The sequence below is a fragment of the Diabrotica virgifera genome, chromosome 4 (genome assembly GCF_917563875.1).
Source record: "Diabrotica virgifera virgifera chromosome 4, PGI_DIABVI_V3a".
Lineage (NCBI taxonomy): Eukaryota > Metazoa > Arthropoda > Insecta > Coleoptera > Chrysomelidae > Diabrotica > Diabrotica virgifera.
In genome coordinates this window covers 141,349,035-141,372,202 of record NC_065446.1, presented here as the reverse complement: position 1 = coordinate 141,372,202, position 23,168 = coordinate 141,349,035, and the positions used below count along the sequence as shown (strand labels likewise).

General features: G+C 32.8%; 1 protein-coding gene across 2 annotated transcripts in view; it reads left to right on the top strand.

The window, feature by feature from the left end:
* The window catches only part of LOC126883163 (tyrosine-protein phosphatase non-receptor type 11-like), a 525,151-nt gene that overhangs the window by 110,604 nt on the left and 391,379 nt on the right, over positions 1–23,168 (top strand). For both annotated transcript variants that reach the window (XR_007697534.1, XM_050648411.1), the window contains exon 3: positions 14,862–15,056. Coding sequence is in view for 1 of the 2 variants with exons in the window: in XM_050648411.1 (XP_050504368.1) it covers positions 14,862–15,056 (195 nt within the window). In the remaining variant the exon portion in view is untranslated. The remainder of the gene's footprint in view (positions 1–14,861; positions 15,057–23,168) is intronic.

Here is a 23,168-nt window from a genome sequence, read left to right as displayed (position 1 = left end):
TGCATATAACAATTACATTGAAAACATTCAAGACAGTATTACCATTGAAACAAAATCATTTTGGTCTTATGTACATACTAAAAATAAGTCATCGCGAATTCCAGGTGAAATGTGCTATGAGGGAAATACTTTTGATAATCCCCAGGATATTGTCAACGCTTTTAAAACATTTTTTGAAAAAGTATATGTATCTACTGACAATAATGAACCAGAGGACATCAGCGTTCAGGGTTTTAATTTACCAACCATTAATTTTTTGAAATTTGAAGATAATGAAATTCTGGAAGCTTTTAAAAGATTAAAAAATAAAATGACGACTGGTCCAGATAAGATTCCAGCATTTCTAGTTAAAGATTGTACACGAATATTTGTCAAACCGCTTCAAAAACTGTTTAACTTGTCTTTGGAAACTGGAAAATATCCTGAAATATGGAAAGAGTCAAAAGTATGTCCTATATTTAAAAATGGAGTTAAATCTGATATATCTAATTACAGACCTGTCTCTCTGTTGTGTAACTTCTCAAAGATTTTCGAGATTGTTCTGTATAATCGTATATATCCGTGTGTTCGCGGCTATATTGCACCTTTTCAACACGGATTCATAGATAAACGATCTACCGTCACAAACCTGGTAGTGATGACACAATTTATTTCTGAAGTATTAGATGAACAAGGACAAATTGATGTATATACAGATTTCTCGAAGGCATTTGATAAGGTGGTTCATCCGTATTTATTATCCAAGTTATCAAATTTAGGATTTTCTGTTAATTTAATTAAATTCTTTGGTAGTTATTTAATAGGAAGGAGACAGTATGTATTCTATAATGGCTTTAAGTCAGATTTAATTCTGTCTAAGTCTGGTGTTCCGCAAGGCTCCAATCTAGGACCGTTATTATTTTTACTTTATATTAATGATTTGTTTCAAGAAATTAACTGTAAAAAATTGTGTTTTGCGGACGACTTGAAAATTTTCTGTAAGATCGACACTATTGGCGATTGTTTAGAACTTCAGCGTAACTTAACTGCTATTGATACATGGTGTACTAATAACAAACTACTATTAAATTCTGCAAAATGTAAAGTAGTGAGTTTTTGCAGGAAATTGACGACAGTTAACTTTAACTATATAATTCAGAACTCTGTTTTGGAAAAATGTAATAGCCTCAAAGACTTAGGTGTCATTTTTGACTGCAAGTTAACTTTCAATTTGCATATTGAACAAAAAGTTTCTGAAGCTATGAGAATGTACGGTTTCATTATTAGGAATTGCAGAAACTTCACCAACATAACACCAATAAAATTATTATACTATTCTCTAGTACGTCCAAAATTAGAATATTGCAGTTTAGTTTGGTATCCTATATATAATTGTTATACAAAAGATATTGAAAAAGTACAGAGAAAACTTATAAAATATCTGATATTTAAAATTGATGGAATCTATCCTAACCGTGGATGTGATAATAATACATTATGTTGTAGAGTTGACATGGTTAGTTTAGAATTAAGGAGAGAAATTAGTTCATTAACATTTTTGTATAAATTATTACATAACAGTATTGACTGTAGTGATTTATTAGCACAAATTAATTTCAACGTTCCTCGAGTTAGATCTAGATCAAACGTTTTATTTAAGTGTCCAAGAGCAAGAACAAATATATTAGTTAAATCGCCTCTTTTTGTCATGTGTAAGAATTATAATAGTATTTGCAATCATTGTGATATTTTTTCGTGCTCACTTAATGATTTGTTAAAAATGGCTTCTCTTTACTTAGATTAGGTCTCTACTATTACTTTGTAGATGTTATACTAATGAATTATGTGATTTTTTTTCTGTATTTGTCCTATAAATGGGAAACTGTTGGGCAATAAAGCTATTATTATCCAGATTTAGCCATACGGCTCACACTCCCTCTAAGGGGAAAATTGACTCATCCCAGATACCTACGGTATCAAAAGGATTGAGCTCTGGTGGGACTCTTTCCGTGTTATCGAGCCCTAGGTGACTTGGTATGCAGGTGTATCTCCCAAAAATTTTCGTACACATCTGGCCGTTGCGAGTAGTACAGCTTTCTGCATGGTCTTGTAAAGATGTTCATTTAGACCCAGCCTTTTTATGCTTTCGAGGAGGTTCTTCGGAATGACTCCAGTAGTAGATATAACAATAGGTATCGTCTGGGTACTTTGCATTCTCCATTGCCTTCGTATTTGAATTTCTAGATCTCTGTACTTGGCGATCTTTTCAGTGAATTTACTACGTAGATTATTGTTGTTAGGTATCGCCACATCAATTAGTGTTGTTTGTCTTGTTAATTTATTAACTAGTAGGAGATCTGGTCTATTATGTGCCACTGTTTGATCTGTGAGCACAGTGCGGTCCCAGTATAGCTTGTAGTTGCCATCCTCAAGCATACTCTCAGGGACGTATTGATAATACGGGAGATGGTCCGTTTGGAGAAGTCCCAGCTTGATAGCTATCTCTTGATGAAGGATTTTTCCCACTGCGTCATGCCGTTCCTTGTATTCAGTTGCAGCAAATGCCTGGCAGCCCCCTGTAAGATGTTGGATGGTTTCTTGGGCTTGACATCCGTATCGGCATCTGTCGTTTTGAACCTGAGGGTCTTTGATGATATATTTCAGGTAGTTTCTGGTTGGTATAACCTGATCCTGAATGGCCAGTAATGAACCCTCCGTTTCAGGGAACATCTTTCCTGATGTCAACCAGTAGTTCGACGCTATATTGTCGACATAATCTTGGCTGACCTCATTGGGATGTCGCCCGTGCAAAGGTTTACCCATCCAGGCGCGCACTTTTTCGTCCTTAGTAAGGTGGTTTATGCGCAGTTCTGCTTCCTTCAGTTTGATCGGTGTTGTGTCATCTATTGCGCAGATAGCGCGATGTAGAGTAGATGTCTCAGCCTGCATCTGAAAATAAGTTCTTAAATTAGCAATTTGTTTATCTAATTGCTCACCTATATCCATAAGTCCTCTTCCTCCTAAATACCGGGGTAATGTCGTTCGTTCTACTGCACTTTTAGGGTGGTGTTTTTGTGCCTTTGTGAGGTGTGTTCGTACTTTTCGCTGAAGATTTTCTATATCCGTTTTTGTCCACTTAACAATACCAAATGAATAGCTAAGCGCGGAACAAGCGTAGGTGTTTAGTGCCTTAAACAAATTTTTACTGTTAAGCTGTGAACGAAGCAGCTGTTTTACCCTTCTTATAAACTCAGTAGTTATCTCAGTTTTCATTTGCTTATGGTCAATTTTCCGCGCCTGCTTTACTCCAAGATATTTGTACATATCGTTGTCGCCCATGGCCTCGATGTTCTGGCCATTTTGCATATCGAATCCACCGGGCTGTACCTTTCCTCTGACTATATTCAAAACACGGCACTTGTCTAGACCGAACTGCATACTAATATCATTAGAAAATGTTTCTACAGTTTTTAGCATCTCTTCTAGATGTTCTCGAGTGGAAGCCATTAATTTCAAATCATCCATATACAACAGATGATTGAGCTTCGCTACCACAGTATTATTGCTTTTAATGCTAAAACCTGAGTCAGTGGAGTTTAATAGCTGGGAAAGGGGGTTCAAAGCTAAACAGAACCACAATGGACTCAACGAGTCTCCTTGAAATAGGCCCCGGTTGATTGCGATATTTTCGGTTTCGATATTGTTTTCACCAGGTATTTGGAGGTGAATTTTAGTCTTCCAATCTCTCATTATATGCCTTAAAAAGGTCACTATGTTATCATCTACTTTGTATATTTTTAATATATCTATTAGCCATTCATGCGGTACTGAATCAAAGGCCTTTTTATAGTCAATAAATGCAGTAAAAAGGTTCCTTTTTTTAGTGAATGCCTGGTTAGAAATGACTGAGTCGATGATAAGCTGTTCTTTGCAACCCATGGAACCCTTAGCGCATCCTTTCTGTTGAGGCTCTATGATATTGTTTAGAGCACAGTGTTGGTAGATACGCCGGGTTACACAGGATGTGACCAATTTATACAAAGTTGGAAGACAAGTAATTGGGCGGTACTTGGATGGATCTTGGGTGTTATTTTGATCCTTGGGTATTAAATAAGTAGTTCCCTGAGTTAGAAATGATGGTAATTCCTGCGGATTAGAAATAACATGATTAATTAATGTTGATAAGCACTCATGAATACTCCAAAACTTTTTAAGCCAGAAGTTCTGAACTCCGTCTGGTCCAGGAGATTTCCAGTTATGAAGCTCTTTGATGACATTTGAGACTTTTTCAGTCGTGAATGGTTCGTAGTTAGCAGTGACGTAGTGGTGACAGTTGCGTGTCGTATCTTCTATCCAGCCAGCATTGTTGTTAAAAGCAGCTGGTGTGGAAAGTTGATTTCCCCAAAACTCATGAATTTCTTCTTGGCTTGGGTAAGACCTGTCGACACTTTCTACGGTGGAATTGAGTTTTCGGTAGAACGCCTTCTCAGAGTTCTCAAAAAGTGCATTGTCACATTTTCGGTTGTTACTAACTTTATACCTTCTTAATCGTCCTGAATAGACGGAGAGTTTTTGTTTTAATGTATCCAGACACTGTTGGGCTGTGTTATTTTCTGGATCGTATCTCGAGTGTCTTGCAGTGCTCCGCATTATTTCTTCAGCTCTTTTAATGACTTTTCTACTTGTAACACCTCTTATATATTCTGTGACTTGACCAATATCCCTACGCAGTAATTCAATTTTTCCGAGAAGTCTTTTTTCCCAGGGTGCAATTCTGTTACCAGTCCTTCCGTTATTAGTACCCCGTCGTGTTCTGATCTTAACGCCCATTACATTGGCAATTGCTGTAGCTGCACAGTAGATTAGCATATGCAGATACTCCAATGTGTGGGCTTCTACGACATAATTGGGTAGGACTTCAGTATTCACAATTTGTAACAGGGCACCTAGTTTCTTACAAGAGTTTATTCGTGGTAGCGGTGGTCTGCTAAGTGGATTTGTTCCATTAAACTCTTGTACGGCACGAGCCATTTCGTTCTCTAGACTATCGCGCAACTCGTTGTTTTCCTGCTGTGTATTGTCAGGTTGAGTTTCTGGTATGGGAATCTCAGGAATCTGCTCATCAAGGATTTCATTAGGGACTTGATCTAAAACTAGCTCTTGGTTATTAATCTCCCGTTCGACTTCGCTTTTGATCGTATTGCGTCTAGTCTCTGGGATAAGGTTGTTTCTTACGATTACCCGGTATTGATCTGATACTCTTTGCTCCGATACTTGAATATCTGGGTACTCCCTGCAAAATTCGGCATACAGCTGTTGTCTGTAGCCGATCGTTTCTTGACCGAGGTTTGTCACCTTATAATAGAAGCGCAAAATGCTTTCGTTAATGGACACAGTCCATTTCATGCGCTGCCTCGGTCGTCCCGCTTGAGTGAGCGCCGGCTGATGTTCCGGCGCAGCACCTTCAGCGAGTGGAGCTCTTGCTGTTGTTTGGCTCGCTTGTGGTTGTTGTTCTTGTTGTTGGGCTGTAGCTGTTTGTGTGACAGGGGCCCGCCTCCTCAACACCCTGCCACCGACGTCCCGCATGCTGTCACGTCCAGCGTCGGCTCCAGACGTGCCCTGGCGATCCCCAGGCAGCGGCCCTAAACATAAACTATTAGTCTCCATTCTCATGGGTGTGCATTTTATACCTACTGCCAGGTGTCAGCTTTTGTTCCACGGCAAGTATTCCTGCTACTCTCTGGGTATTGGCGCTACGAATACCCAGAAAGCATCCCCCATTCGCAGGGGGCCGCGCCTGATAGAAGAACTGACATAAAACTCCCACAGGCTATTATTATTATTATTATTATTAGCAAGATTCTGCACTTTAACTATGTGTTCAGCGATAGTATCTAGGCTACTCATCTTATATTGATGAAACCGTTCATGCAACATCATTTTATTTGATTCTGATTTCTGCTCATAAATAGACTCAAGGGTCACCATAATCTCTTTAGCAGTATTACAACTTTCAATCAAAGTAATCTGATTTAAACTCACTGCAGATGTTAAAGTGAACATAGCCTGTGCATCCTTTTTAAACCATGCCTGTAATTCGTCTCCTGATGCTTCTGGTATGATTAACAAGCCATCAATAACTCCATAAATACCTTTTGCTCTTAAGGCACATTTCAGTTGGAACTTCCACTGCTGAAAGTTAAGGCCATCAAATTTACTAACTGTGGTTATATCTATTTTGTCACCCATTATTTTAGCTTCAAATTTCACGGCGACACACGCCACTCTATTTCTTTCTTTTACTGAGACAAACCCTTATACTCGGACACACCGGAAAAGTCTTTAAATATATATACTTTCTTGCTTTTCGGACACATCGATACATTTAAACTGAATATATGCAGTAGTTAAGTATGATCTGGGGCCACATAACCTATTAGATTTTATATGTTTAATTTAAGAAAGAACTAGAGATTTGACTTTTCATAAAAACTGCTTTTTTATTTATTCAACTACTACTACATTCAGTTTTTATCAACAACAACCTACTTAATTTTTTTATGTAAACAGGCTAAAGCTTGGTTTATATGAACATTACAAAAATATTTATTCCAATAAAAATAATGATTATGATCTAGAAGGTGAAGTGCGTATGTAGAAGTGTCTGTTTTTCTATTGTGGAAAGCCTTTTTGTGTTCTGCTATCCGTTTGTCAAAAGTTCTGCCAGTTTGACGGATGTAAGTTTTCGGACAGTCACCACAACTTAGTTTGTAGACACCACTCTGTAGTTGTTTTCTCTTTCGGCTCTTATTGTTCTTGATATATTTGCTTAAGTTGTTGTTAGTTCTGAAAGCTGCTGTTATTCCTTTCTTTTTTATGTATCTGGCTATTTTTGTTGTTGCGGTTGTGCATGTACTTGGAGGGGATACGAGAAACGATCGTGCGAGAATAGCGGAGAAATATTGTAAGTTTCTTAAATAATTCATTGTCAATTGAAATTGTCAAATTGACGTATATTTCATGTCTACTGTCAATGAAGAAGAAAAATTATATAGTGCTCCACAATATTGATATGATATGCAATTATTATATAAAGGTAAATTTAATTAATTGTATTTTGCTTGCAGTACTGCATTTTAATAACTAATTTTATTTACTACATACAATTGTTTACGTTTTAATAACATAACCTGAAGCTTATTATTTTTTGGACTGTGGCCTTGACAATTATGAAATAACCAGGACTAATATAATTGGCCAATATAATTAAAAGTGCGATTAATGTTGCTGAGCGTACAAACCAGGTGTCGCTTTGCCGAACTTGCACGGTCCCAATTGTGATAGAGCAGAAGGTACTGGGTTTTTTTCTGTGGTCGTGGATAGACTAATTTCAGGGCTTTCTTATGCAGTTTTTGGTTTAAAAGTTTCAACGAAAACTTTTCGTTTATAAATTTGCAAAAGTCTGTGTGTTATTGCGTTGCCGCTCCTGCAATACTTAGAGCAGGTGTATCGATGGATTCCTATGTAGTTTTGCCTTCTGAATCCAAATCTGAAAACGGCATTTCGATATCTCTAACCGTCTTCGAGATAATCGACCTCAAAATCTAAAATGTGACGTCACAATCTGGTTATTTCCTACCGACGCACTAAACGCCAGCTCAAATGGTTGATTAGGAAGTAGGCTACTTTTTTAATCTCGATTGGTTAAGCAAAGCATAATAGGTTATTTACATTTGAGTTTGACACTTCGTGAATGTCAAACTAAATTTTAAATTAAGTATTAATAAAACATCAATGACAATTTGATAGTGAATTTAATTATTATATAAAATAAATAAGATGTTCAAAAATACAATTTGAGTATATTTTAAAAGCAATAATTTATTAACAGCTTCAAAAAGGTTTATACGAGTATGCGGCCTCCCCTTTATGATAAATGGACTGTTCCATTTGCTATGAAATTAAAATATACCTAGTCGGTTCGCTAAACTCGACACAACTGGCTATTAGTGATTTTAGTAGGTATTTTTTTTTGTTTTTTGAGAATTTTGCTGACATTGGCAAAATTACTAATTATTTAGTAATTATTAACTATTTAGAAATTATTTTTTGCCAAATTGGCAAAATTATTGACTAAAATCACTAACCAGTTGTGTCTGAGTTTAGCGAACCGACAGTATATGAAAGAATATTGTTTGGTATAAACAATTATGGTCTGATATGTGCAATTACATCTTTCTAATGGAAAAAATATTTGAAGATTTTTCTCAAATTATGAATACCAGCAATATTTTCATTTATAACTCTTTTATTTTTAATTTGACGAAGAAAAGTTATTCTTATAAAAAGCTCTTCATGTTCTAAGATTTATGATGCAACCATCATATGTAAAATTTTATTAATTTTATACGAGGTATATAAAAAATATGTAACATAATTATTAATTCTAAACTACTTTTCATAATAGCAATTTTCCATATTATGAATTAAAATACGTAAATAAACAAAGTTTTCGTTATGATAATGCTCGTATTTTCAGCTTGTTATTAATTGTTTGTTCGTTATAGCCATTGTTTATTGCTATTTGTTTAATGATGTTCAGTTCTATTTCAGTTAGACGTTATTTTAGAAGGTATTTTTTGACATAAGAATTTCTGTCAGTATAAAGGGTGATTGATTAGTAGGGTAAAGCTCAATATCTCCGCTATAGTAATAGATAGCAATAAAAGTTAATAACAAAAATTTTAGTCACCTTTGAGCTTCACATTACAAAATTAGTTAGAATGTTACAGGGTGTTCGATAACACAGTGGCAGACCTAACTTATGTTTTTTTTTAAATGGAACACCCTATATTTTATTTTATATTCGAAATCCTGTTAACTTCTCCATCACAAAAATATAAAGGTTTGTAATGTTATACAGGGTATTTACAAAGTTATAACCAATTTTGTATGAAAATCGTAACAAGTTCAACTCCCTGTATAAATAAAAATAAGCACAACAGCAATGGTTTATTAATGCCATATTTTTTATTTATTGTCAAAATTTTTAAGAATTATTGATATTGCTAATTTTCTTTATATCAAATACAGGGTGAGTCAAAACGCAAGTACAGTGGAACCCCGTTAACTCGGATTAATCGGGACCGCGGCCGATCCGGGTTATCAAAAATCCGGGTTAGCCGGAGATAATGGTAAAAATTAATAAAATATGGTATGCTTACAGATAAACTCCGTTATAATTGTCACACAGACACTGGTAAACCACGTTCGCATTCCACACAAAACCACACATACAAAGCGTCGTCAAGAGTCTCATTCTTAGCTTTATTAGCTTTGCACCGATTGTCCAAACTGTCTTTTGTTATCATTTTGAAAAAAAAAATTCTTCGATTTTAGTTCTATTTTTCTTCCAATCCGATACTGTAGATGTACCGACACCATATAATGCTGCAAGATTCACCTTTATCAATTCTACTTAATGCTTCTAGTTTCTTTTCCATTGTCACTACAACATTTTTACGTTTTGTTGCCCTTATAGACACACGACACGCACACAAAATCTGAATAGATTTACGAACGATTTAGAACGGAAGCGAACACTACGGCTTTACTACACACAATACCGTCTCTGATGTTATGTTATTTAATAACAGTGATGACTAAGACCATTGTTAAAAAAAGAATTTTAATAGTCTTTTCTAAACAATGCTAAGACAGTTTCAAATAAATAAAGGATAATACAGGTGCCTGTTGTTTTCGATAACACGACAATGAATGTGGTGTGCCATGAGTCATTTTTACTATGGTATATGTAGTTCAAATTACACAAATACCCATTATCTTTCAAATATTATATTACATAGAGTTGGTACAAAACCTCGTGAACCTTGAAAATGCGTATGTATGTATAACCGAAATAAAATGAAGCCAAAAACATACGACTATTTTATTTGCTGCGAATTGCGCGACAGGGTCCCATCTGCACCCTGATATTTTCAGTAATGTCGGATTCAATCGTTTCGTTCGTATATTGACGTCACCAAATGAATGAATTAGGTTCACGAGATTTTGTAACAGCAATACATTTTTATTGTTGAAATGTTTGTCTGATAAAAATCGGTCCGGGTTAGCCGGAGTTCCGGGTTATCGGGGACCGACTTATCGGGGTTCCACTGTACATTATTTTCTCAGTAATGTTAAATGGAACACCCTGTATTTTATATCATTATTGAAAAGTAACATTAACGTACTTTAATTTTTATATAACATTCCCTATGCCCAAATTTATTAGTTTTCGAGATATTTTCATTTTTCAGAGCAAATTATTTTAGGTGTTTAAATTTATCTAAATTTTAAGTAAGCCATGACTGAATTGACAATTGAAGATTACCGAGTAATTATCAATCCGGTAATCAATGTAACACTGTAGCAAATAAAGAAATAAAAATAATTTATTAGTAATACATTTTACAAACAAAAACACAACCACTACATGCAACATTTTTGAAACAATTAAAAACTATCTTTTTATGTAAATGCAACAAATAAACAAAGAAAATTAGTAATAAATTTTACAAAAAAACACACAAACACAAAATACAATATTTTGTGAAGACCATTAAACACTACTTTTGTATGTAAATGTAACAATGTAACAAATAAAGAACGAAACATAATTTATCAGTAATACATTTTGCAAAAAAACATGTTTGAAAAAATTAGAAGCTACTTTTAATAAAATATTTTTAATATTTAATTACATAAGGTATTCAAAATTATCTCCTAACACATTTATGTGCGCCTAAAAACGATCATTGAATGAGCTACTTACTCTACGGAGCATTTGTAAATTAACACATCGAAATACACTTTGTATTCTATTTTCCATCTCATCCCTTGTTGTTGGATGTATTTTATAAACTTCATTATTAACGTAATCCCAAAAAAAAACAGTCCAGTTTATTAAATTCTGGTGATTTTGGTGGCCACGCTACTGGTCCATTGAAAAATGAAAATATCTCGAAAACTAATAAATTTAGACATAGGGAATGTTATCTAAAAATTAAAGTACGGTGATGGTACTTTTCAATAGTGATGTAAAATACAGGGTGTTCTTCATTACTGAGAAAATAATGTACTTGCGTTTTGACTCACCCTGTATTTGATATAAAGAAAATTAGCAATATCGACCATTCTTGAAAATTTTGACAATACGTTAAGAATATGGCATTAATAAACCATTATTGTTTTGCTTATTTTTATTTATACAGGGAGTTGAACTTGTTACGATTTTCATATAAAATTGGTTATAACTTTGTAAATACCCTGTATAACATAACAAACCTTTATATTTTTGTGATGGAGAAGTTAACAGGATTTCGAATTTAAAATAAAATATAGGGTGTTCCATTTTAAAAAACATAAGTTTGGTCTGCCACTGTTTTATCGAACACCCTGTAACATTCTAACTAATTTTGTAATGTGAAGCTCAAAGGTGGCTAAAATTTTTGTTATTAACTTTTATTGCTATCTATTACTATAGAGGAGCTATTGAGCTTTACCCTACTAATCAATCACCCTGTATGTATCATGTTATGGTAGGCTGCTAATTTGTGTTGTGTAGGATGGGATGATGAATTGTGTATAGTTGTGTCAGTATGGGTAGGTTTGTGATATACGGAGAACTCATGTTTGTTGTGTAGTCTGGTAATTCTCCGTATATCATAAACCTACCATAGCATGATACATAGACTGACAGAAATTCCCATGTCAAAAAATAACTTTGAAGTAGAACTGAACATCATTGAACAAATGGCAGCAGTAAACAATGGCTATAACGAACAAACAATTAATAAAATTTTAAACCAAATACTCCATAAGAAAGCCCTGAAATTAGTCTATCCACCACCACAGAAAGAACCCAGTACCTTCTGCTCTATGACATATACTGGCAAGATAACAAAAATAGCCAGATACATAAAAAAGAAAGGAATAACACCAGCTTTCAGAACTAACAACAACTTAAAGCAAATATATTAAGAACAATAAGAGCCGAAAGAGAAAACAACTACAGAGTGGTGTCTACAAACTAACTTGTGGTGACTGTCCGAAAACTTACATCGGTCAAACTGGCAGAACTTTTGACAAACGGATAGCAGAACACAAAAGGGCTTTCAACAATAGAAAAACAGACACTTCTACATACGCACTTCACCTTCTAGATCATAATCATTCTTTTAATGAAGAGTTTCAAATTCTGCGTATTCAAAATAAAGGTGTTAAACTATCTTATATATTAGAATCTATGGAAATTAATAAATTAAAAAATACAGATATATAATTCTGAATGACCAACTCGAGACAAACAGCTCCCCACTCCTCAACCTCTTCAGTTAAAGGCTTTAAAAAGACAAACCCATAGTAAACTAAATCATTTGAGAAAGGCACTCCGTCGAAACAGCTGTAGTCACATGGTTATAATAAATTTTGTGGAAGTATAGGAAACAATTATTGTTAGATAAAATGAACTTCCATCAAGTAACGGTCGAATCCATCAATTACTTAACAATAACATCAGCTGATGATTTTCTTCCAACAGCAAACAAGCCATCAATCTTGTTAGTTCAGGAAATGCCAGATAGTCCAGAAAGCCACTGCGCATCCGCTAGGAAAAATATTCTAATTCGGATTTTTTGCACAATCTTACTCAAAAAGGACTCCTTTTAACAAATTTGCATGTTGCCAGGACCAAAAGGTGGTCAAAAATTTTTTAAACGTTTTTTTTTTGTTTTTTTCCTAAAATTATTTTTTTTGCATGGAAAATAGTTTTTTTTAGGTTTCTTGGATCATTCCAAACAGAAAAGGTCTTAGGTGACTTTTCTCTAAAAATGATAGTTTTTGACATATAAGCGATTAAAAATTGAAAAATTGCGAAATCGGCCATTTTTAACCCTCAAAAACTATGTGAAAAACTTAAAATTTGAATGTTGCCAAGGTAGGTGGATATTCTTTAAACATCGATTCATGAAATCCCGAAGAGTTTTTTGCAATACAATATTCAAAACTCCTTTGTTTTTTAATTGATAATCAAGCGTGCGCGACACTATTTTCCACCGACAGTATGGTGCAAATGAAAAGAATAAATTCGTTACTTCGTAAACCGGCGAATTTAAGGAAAAATCCCGAAACAGGTCGATTTGTATTTTTAAGTTATGATATTATGGCATATATGGTATACTAGTGACGTCATCCATCTGGGCGTGATGACGTAATCGATGATTTTTTTAAATGAGAATAGGGGTCGTGTGCTAGCTCATTTGAAAGGTTCTTCAATTCTCTATTCAGTAATATAAACATTTATATAATTATTTATACAGGGTGTCGTTCTACTTCTTTTTTTGTCAAATAATTTAATTTAATAAAAATTTTTTGGGCACCCTGTATAAATAATTATGTAAATTTTTATATTACTGAATAGAGAATTAAAGAACCTTTCAAATGAGCTACCACACGACCCCTATTCTCATTTAAAAAAATAATCGATTACGTCATCACGCCCAGATGGATGACGTCACTAGTATACCATACATGCCACAATATCATAACTTAAAAATACAAATCGACTTGTTTCGGGATTTTTCCTTAAATTCGCCGGTTTACGAAATAACGAATTTATTCCTTTCATTTGCACCATACTGTCGGTGGAAAATATTGTCGCGCACGCTTGATTATCAATTACAAAACAAAGGAGTTTTGAATATTGTATTGCAAAAAACTCTTCGGGATTTCATGAATCGATGTTTAAAGAATATCTACCTACCTTGGCAACATTCAAATTTTAAGTTTTTCACATAGTTTTTGAGGGTTAAAAATGGCCGATTTCGCAATTTTTCAATTTTTAATCGCTTATATGTCAAAAACTATAATTTTTAGAGAAAAGTCCTAAAGACCTTTTCTGTTTGGAATGATCCAAAAAACCTAAAAAAACTTTGTTCCATGCAAAAAAAATAATTTTAGGAAAAAAACAAAAAAAAACGTTTAAAAAATTTTTTGACCACCTTTTGGTCCTGGCAACATGCAAATTTGTTAAAAGGAGTCCTTTTTGAGTAAGATTGTGTAAAAAATCCGAATTAGAATATTTTTCCTAGCGGATGCGCAGTGGCTTTCTGGACTAAGAAAGATTGTAGTCACCAATACAGTAAATATTGTCAGGAAACATGTGACATACGTAGTCTAAAGCTAAGCATCAACAATTTCCTTCTAGAACTACATCTTCACCAAGATGATAACATTATCAGAAGCACTATTGCACAATAGACCCAATTTTGTCCCATTTCCCTTAAATTTTTTTTAATATACAGACAGTTTTTTATAAGATTACATAAAAAATTAGCATCTGAACAAGCATATTACTTAGCATGTCCATTATTAATTTAATATAGATGAATTATTTGTGAAGCTGAAATTCGTGTTAATGTTGCTAACAGGTCTAGTATTAGATAAATTAGAGTACCATTGCCTCCAGCAGCAGTTGAAATGGAAGGATTTTGTGTAACATTCTTTCCTGCAGTAGCTGTAGGAGTGGTGTTAATAGATTTTCATTCTGGATTTTTCTGTGTAGATCTTTGCCACTAGTTTTTACCATGTTATTATGATGGTACATTGTTAAGCCACCAGTAGCATAAATTGCTCTGTCTTTAACATGAGTGAAATTAGTAAGCATATGGATTAGCTGAGTATTGCTCTCTTATCAAAGTCCTCAATTCTCTGTGACTTACTGTGTAGACTAGTGATTTTACATACCTATACACAAAATAGGTGAACAGATCCGTCTTTCCACCTGGATCCCATCTAGTTAGTTCTTTTTTTTTTTGTTACAGACGCAATGGAGAGGTCACCCACATTAAGATTCAAAATTCGGGTGACTTCTACGACTTGTACGGGGGCGAAAAATTCGCGACTCTGTCGGAGCTGGTCCAGTATTACATGGAGAAACAGGGACAACTGAAGGAGAAGAACGGAGAGATTATAGAACTGAAGTTTCCACTTAATTGTGCAGATCCCACAACTGAAAGGTGAGTTTTTGAATTATTTGCTGTCTTTATATTTACATGGTGTCCTAAATTTAATAATTTTCATATTATGTATTAGCTTCTCTCTCTTACAAAGTGTAATAGTGGAGTCAATGAAGGTTTTCACCTCCGATTTCGTTGAACCTCCATCGATTTTCATGAAAATTGGTAAGTATGTAGAGGATACCTCAAGAAACAAAGGTGACATGGTGCCAACTTGCGCTTTTACCCTGGGGGGGGATGCCACCCCTTCTCGGGGGTGGAAATGATTTTATTAAAAATAATACCACTAATCGATAGAGGGACAAATTATAAGTAAAATTTGTTATATAAAGTTATTCCAATAAATCAATAGTTTTTGAGTTATTAAAGATCAAAAGTTTTGATTTTTCCTGAAAAAAATCCATGTTTTAAAGCAGTTTTTCATAAATAACTCAAAAACCATAAGTTTCTTCAAAAAAGTTGTTATTACCAAAATCGAAGAAAATATAAAAATAAATAAGCTCCTTATTCGAAAAATCCTTTATTACATATACAAAGTGAGTTATATGCAATTGAATGTATATTTTTTTTCCGCGAGTACTCAAATCTTAGTATTCAATCTTAAATAACAGGAAAACGATGCACTTTGTTCAATATAGATATTAAACGTTTTAATAAAGTACTTAAAGGTAACTATCAAAAAGCTATATAAGAAGTCGATAGCATCAAAATTAAGCAAGTTATGATGGCAATAAGAGGACCCTTTCAGATTTTTTAGGGAAGAATGAAAAATGAAACACGTCATTTCCACAAAAATTAAAATTTATAGTAACCCATTTAAAACTTTATTTATTCTAACATGAGTAATAACTTCCACAACTTTGACCGGTTTAGAATGCATATTTTTGAAAAAAACTACGATTAAAAAAAATTAGAATTTTTCAAATTTTCGTGAATTTCATTTTCTTTTGATAATAACTCCAAAAATACTAGATATACTTAAAAAATGGTAGAGAACAAAATTTTAGTTCTAACTTTATTTAAGCTTTTTCTTTTTTTAATATTTTTTTACGACAAAAAATAACCGAGATAGAAACATTTAAAACCTAAATTTTACTGCGAGAACCATGTAACCGGGGCCCTTTCACCTTGTATTTAAAAAAAAATAAAGGATTTAGGAAATTATGTTTAATATATTTTTATAGAACTTTTACTTAGCTTTGTAATGGTTTTTTGGATAAATCTCATATTTCAAAATTTAACGGAGTTATTTTAAAAAAACCAATAACATTTTCTTCGAAAAAATTTTATAGCGGAGATTTTGTATGTATACAGGTTGTGGGAAGTCCAATTAGTCGTTTGTTGTAGGAGATACGAAAAAAGTTTATTTAGGTGAGATTGGGGCATAGATAATATCAGAATTTAAATACATTTCCAAATATACAGGGCCACCCATATTGACAGGGTGAAACAAAATTATCTTTTGTTTACTGGAACACGCTGTATATTTTTACATTTTTGGATTCTCCTCTATGTTTTATTTCTTAAAATATCAGGTTTTGTGATGTTATACGAAGTAGTTTAAAAGATAATTACGTTTTTATTTTTAAATTTCATAGCAATATTCACCCCCTGTATAATTGTAGTGATTTGACATCAGAAAATCAATTTATATGCAAGTGATTTTTAATATAATCTATTATTGTTAGAAATTATTAATCTAGCAAAACGTTTAATTTTAGCTAATACAGGGTTGGTCGAAGCTGAATGAGTGTTTTCTCAAAGTTTGAGAGTATGAGTTTTCTCAAACGGAGCAGCCTGTAATGCCTGTAATGAGCATTGTAATGAAATGCTATTGTATGTCACTTTATTATTTCCCACCCTGCCAGTGAGAACTGAATTTATTTTTGAAATCCCTAACTTTATGTCTTTAATTATTTTAAATATTGTAAACGATTAAAAAACAATCAAATTAAATTGAAATGAATAACCAGTGTATTAGTCCAGGGCGCATCTGTTTTGAGATGGACGTTGAGAGGTGACTTAATTTTTTTTGCAGAAATTGCTTGAAAATAAATCAAATAATAATATTTGAGTCATCCTCCCTCTCAAAAAGGTCCGGAACATTGTTTAAATAATAAAAATATCAAAAATTTAAGGAAAAATTCGATTTTTTTCTTCGTTTTTTGATTACAACTTTAAAAGTGTTCATTTCCGAGAAAAGTTGTACTGACATAAAATTTGCGTAATTAAATTTCCTACAATATAGAATTGGTTAAAAATTTAAAAAATAGTCACCCTAGTTGCAAAATAGCAATAATTGCGAAAAAACCATACAAAAACAAGTATTCGCATTTTACGTTTTTCAACCATTTATACTACACTTAGGACCTTCATACTTCAATCAAGAAAACTTTATGATACAGTTAAACTATACTGTAAATTTGATTAAGATCGGTTCAAAAGATTTTGCAAAATAAATTTTGCAATCCAGCTTTCGCAAAAAAAATTCATTTTTTCAAAATGTTACAGGACTGAAAATAAAGCAGATAGCAAGTTGAAATTTTTTTTGCTTATAAAAGTGTACTGTACCTTTTATTTGCAATTTTCAAAATTAAAATCGATTAATTACCACGGATCCGAAAAAAATTTTTGAAATAAACAATAATTTTTGGTGCTACGCGCAGGAGAGCGGTGTTCGATTCACACAAGTTGATTTCCACCAAAAGTTCTTCCAATCTTTATCTAATATATTATTTTCTTACTCTATATTTTGTTGTATTTTAATATTTTAATTCCACAAAAATCAAACTAATTTTATTATTGTTTGTGAAATATTGTTTAAACAATTGGATATATTTAAAAATAATAAACTTTTATTATTTAAGTTAAAATATATGAACAAAGAAAGTTTTTGCTAATAAAAGTGTTATTTCAAAGGATAGAGTATGGGTTTTTATTTTGCAATAAACAAATTTATTTATTTATATCGAAATGTAATAAAAATTAAAATGTATCAATCATTATCAAAGGTCATTGGAATGTCCAATCAAAGCAAACTATCCGCTGTCCTGCGCGTAGCACCAATAATTAATGTTTATTTAAAAAATTCCTGACGCCGTGATGTTAATCGATTTTAATTTTGCAAAATTGCATATGAAAGGTGCAGTACACTTCTATACGCAAAAAAATTTTCAACTTGCTATCTGCTTTATTTTCAGTCCTGTAACATTTTGAAAAAATGAATTTTTTTTACGAAAGCTGGATTGCAAAATTTATTTTGCAAAATCTATTGAATCGATCTTAATGAAATTTACAGCATTGTTTTAATGTATCACAAAGTTTTTCAGGGTGAAATATGAAGGTCCTAAGTGTAGCATAAATGGTTGAAAAACGTAAAATTCAAATACTTGTTTTTGTATGTTTTTTTTCACAATTATTGCTATTTTGCAGCAAGGGTGACTCTTTTTTAAATTTTTAGCCAATTCTATATTGTAGGAAATTTAATTACGCAACTTTTATGTCAGTACAACTTTTCTCGGAAATGAATACTTTTAAAGTTATAATCAAAAAACCAAGAAAAAAATCGAATTTTTCCTTAATTTTTTGACATTTTGATTATTTAAACAATGTTCCGGACCTTTTTGAGAGGGAGGATAACTCAAATATTATTATTTGATTTATTTTCAAGCAATTTCTGCAAAAAAATTTGAGTCACCTCTCAACGTCCAAATGTACTAATATTTTTACAGATGCGCCCTGGTCTATATATCTTCCACATTTACTTCATATTTAACGTAGCCTGTACCATAACATTGCACAGATTATTATCCCTGTATAGCAACGATATACCATGAATGTGAATTCATACTTGAGAAATGTCCTATATCCAGTCTCACAAAAAAAAAGGGATTCCTCAAACATAATGTATATGCAGACAAAATCAGCCAAAGTGATTTGCGATATCTAATTAAAGGCCCTACCAAGTTGGTTTTGTTGAATATAGCATGGAAGCACGACGATACTTTAGTGATAAGCGTATTTTTCGTAGTAGCTATAGTATGTTGTTTTATATTATGTATTACCTATATTAAATTAGTTTTAGTATGTTCCGTTTGTTTGTAGAATTATATTTAATTAGATTGGCTTTAATTACTAAAATAAATAAATTTTCAATTATATTTTATGTATTTGTGGAAAAGGAAACCTAGCATTAGCGGTTACATTTCTATAACGGCCAATTGTTTTCTATTTTTAGTGGCCGTTATTGTCAGGTTTTACTGTACCAATAATATTTTATTAAATTATGAAATATTATTTAAATAAAAAATTTATAAACTTGATAAAAGAAAATTTGCTTAGAATTTACTCCTCTATCTAATTATGGGGTTATTTTTAATAAAATAGTGTTCACCCATGAGAAAGGGTAACATCCACCCCAGGATAAAAGTGCAAGTTGGTACCACCTCATTTTTGTTTCTTGAGGTATCCTCTAACTACTTACCAATTTTCATGAAAATTGATGGAGGTTCAACGAAATCAGGGGTGAAAACCTTCAGTGACTGCTTTTTGGAAATATAAAAGATTAATTTTTTTCGTGATTGTCGATTTGCTAATTTTCTGATTTTTGGTTGCTATAAGGTTTAAAAAATTAATAAAAATTATAAATCATGCACATAAATGTAAAAAAATATTTATTTTACTTAATTAAACGAGATTGCTTGAGCCAGAATGCTGAAATCTGCATTTTTATAATTAAAAAAAAAGGGGGATTTCACCCCTAAAATGCAGAAAGCGCAACTTGGTGCCATATCACTTTTGTTTTTTGAAGTATCCTCTAACTAATCAACAATTTTCATGAAAATCGATGAAGGTTCAAAGAAATCGTGGGTGAAAACATTCAGTGAATACACTTTCAGAAATATAGAAGAATAAGGTTTTCGTGATTTTCGACTTGTTAATTTTCGGATTTTTGTTTGCTATAAGGTTTGAAAAATTAAAAAAAAAATGTAATTCATGCACATAAATATAAAAAAAATATTTATTTTTCTTAATTAAATGAGATTACTTGCGCCATAATACGGAAATATGGATTTTTCACAATTTAAAAATTAGGGGTGTATTACACCCCCAAAATGCAAAAGCGCAAGTTGATGATATATATATCTTTTATTTCTTGAGGTATCCTCTAACTACTTACCGATTTTCATGAAAATCGATGAAGGTTCAACAAAATAGGAAGTGAAAACTTACAGTGAGTGCACTTTCAGAAATCTAAAAAATAATTTTTAAAAAGGGGTGTATTTCACCCTTAAAATGCAAAAAGCGCAAGTTGGCACTATGTCACCTTTGTTCCTTGAGGTATCCTTTAACCACTCACCAATTTTTATGAAAATCGATGGAGGTTCAACGAAATCTGAGGTAATAACTCATATCCACCTTCATTGACTCCACTATAAGTATTTATCTAAGAAACTCATTGTTACTGATTGCTGATAAGATTATTACCATGATTACTTATTTGGAATTTGTTTTATCCAAAAAAATTGTCGAAATATGCATTTTTTAATACAGTTACAAATATTTCACACTAAAGCAAATTACGTTTCTTGGTATTATTTCATATAAAAAAAAATAGCAATAGGAAGCAAATTCTATATTATTTATTCAAACAAATCCACCAGTGGATGGAAATTCTTTCGGTTTGTATTTGACTAGAATATTCTAAATGAATCAAAGAAAAGGAAATCTGATACTGTGACAATCTGACACTTTTTCTTCAAAGGCACTAGAGGACGCTTGATATTTTTACGAAAATATCTAAAAACGTTCGCCAATGGATACGGTAGGGATCCTGGCCAATACAGAAAAATGCAAGCGGGTGTAGTGTAATATTGCACGTTGGTTGCATTTGTGGTGTATTGAGTAAATCATGTAGGATATGATGCTGATAGAAAAGGCATTTAGGCATCAAACGTCCGAAAATCTTTTCAGACCATAATAATGAAAAGACCTTTTCCAATGTAATAAAAAGTATTCTGGAATCTCCTGAGGTAAAATGTTTTGGAAGCAAACTGAGCCTCAGTCTCGATTTCGGGTGAGGACTATTTCAGGGGCCATTTACAGGTTAGAAAAATTAGGATAGGGTCTTGGAATCTTGGAGGTCTTACAAGTAAAAGTCTGGAGTTAGTAGATGCGTTTAAAAGAAGGAGAGTACAAATTGTTTACATTCAAGAGACACGGTGGAAAGGACAAAGGGCGAAAGAACTAGGTGACAGATACAAATTGTGGTATGTAGGGAAAAGTAACACTAGGAATGGAGTTGGTATAATTGCTGATAGTGAAATGATAGATAATAATATAGTAGAGGTTAATCCAGTTAAATTTGTATTTGATAAAAAAATATTAAATGTTGTGTGTGTTTGTGTATCCTGCTCAAACAGGGCTGGGTGAAATGAAAAATAAAGAAAGCTTTCCATGATCAATTATGAGTCATCCTGAGTGATATTCCATCAGAGGAGAAAGTTAGGATATACACTCACCGGCACAAAATTCCACCACTCAAAATTTTTGATTAAATTTGACAATCTATAACTTTCTTATTTGTACTCCGATTTTCAAGATTCTTACATCAGTTTGTAGGTACATATATGTATTGATGTCGTTTTTTATTATTCCGGTAACAAAAATTGTTTGCTTAGATGGCATTATACGGAGGTGAATGGAAGCGTTGTATTTTCTCCTAACTTTAAAAAATTCTGTGGAAAAATTGGAGGGCTGATTTTGTCTCATACTCCTTTTGTATTTTCCTAGAGGTATCAATAAGGCTTTGTTTTTGAATTATCCGAATATCTCCTTTTTTGTAAGAGCTGTAAATAAAAACACTGTTTTAAAGGTTTTTTTAATTAAAAGGATCTAACGCACTATAATTAACAAAACAAAACAAAATTAACAACAAAACAAAAAAATTCTAGAGCGGGTATGTATAAGACTTGCAGCAGCGACTGCTCGCAATCTGTTTGGCATCGAAAAAAGATGTGTAATCCTTGCCTGGGGAATAGCCCGATATTCCTCTACCAGGGTCATAACTGTACCAAATTTTCTGGAGATCTAGGATGACGCGGAATAGCTTTTTTTAATTCATCCCATAAATGCTCAATAGGATTGAGATCTGGGCTGCATGCGGGCCATTCTAATCCTATCAATCCAACCTCTATTTTATGAGTCAGTGTTTTTATTTACAAAAAATGGTACAGCTCTTACAAGAAAAGAGATATTCGAATAATTCAAAAAACAAAATATTAGTGATACCTCCGGGATAATATGACACGACTATGAAACAAAATCACCTATTCAATTTTTCCACAGAATTTTTTAAGTAAGGAGAAAATACAACGCTTCCATTCACCCCCGTATAATGCCATCTAAGCAAAATTTTTTATTACCGGATATAATACCAAACAATGTCAATATACAGGGTGTCCAGAAACTCTACCGACAAACGAAGACAGGAGATTCCTCAGATAATTTTAAGACAATTTAACCCAATTCACCTAGTTCGAAAATGCTTCTGAAGGGAGCTAGAGCTCTTTGAAGATGGCGTCATGAAATTAGTTTTTCTTAAATACCTCCAGAAGGCTTCTATTTAGAAAAACGAAAATTGGTATGCATATTTACTTTTCAGAGATGAATCGATTCCATCGATTGCAAATTTCTAGTACCGGTCATAGGCGTCCGTTTTGGGTAGAGCAAAGGGTATTTTATCGTATAACTTTTTTGTCCTTAACTTTTTTGCATTTTTGACACCGGATTATTAAATTGTGAGGTATTCTAGTACTAAAAGGTACTCTTGCTTTAAGTCGGTAGGATGCACCGTTTTCTAGAAAAATCGATTTGAAAGTTTTTCGTTTTTGGAATTTGAAAAAAAAAATTGAAAGATCTTTTCAACAAAAAACGAAGTATTTTACCAACATAAAGTAAGAGTAACTTTTAGTATTCGAATACCTCATAATTTAATAATCTAGTGTCAAAAATGCTCGAAAATTCAAGACAAAAACATTATGCTATAAAATAACTGTTGACCTACCCAAAACAGACGCCTATGACCAGTACTAGAAATTCGCAATTAATGAA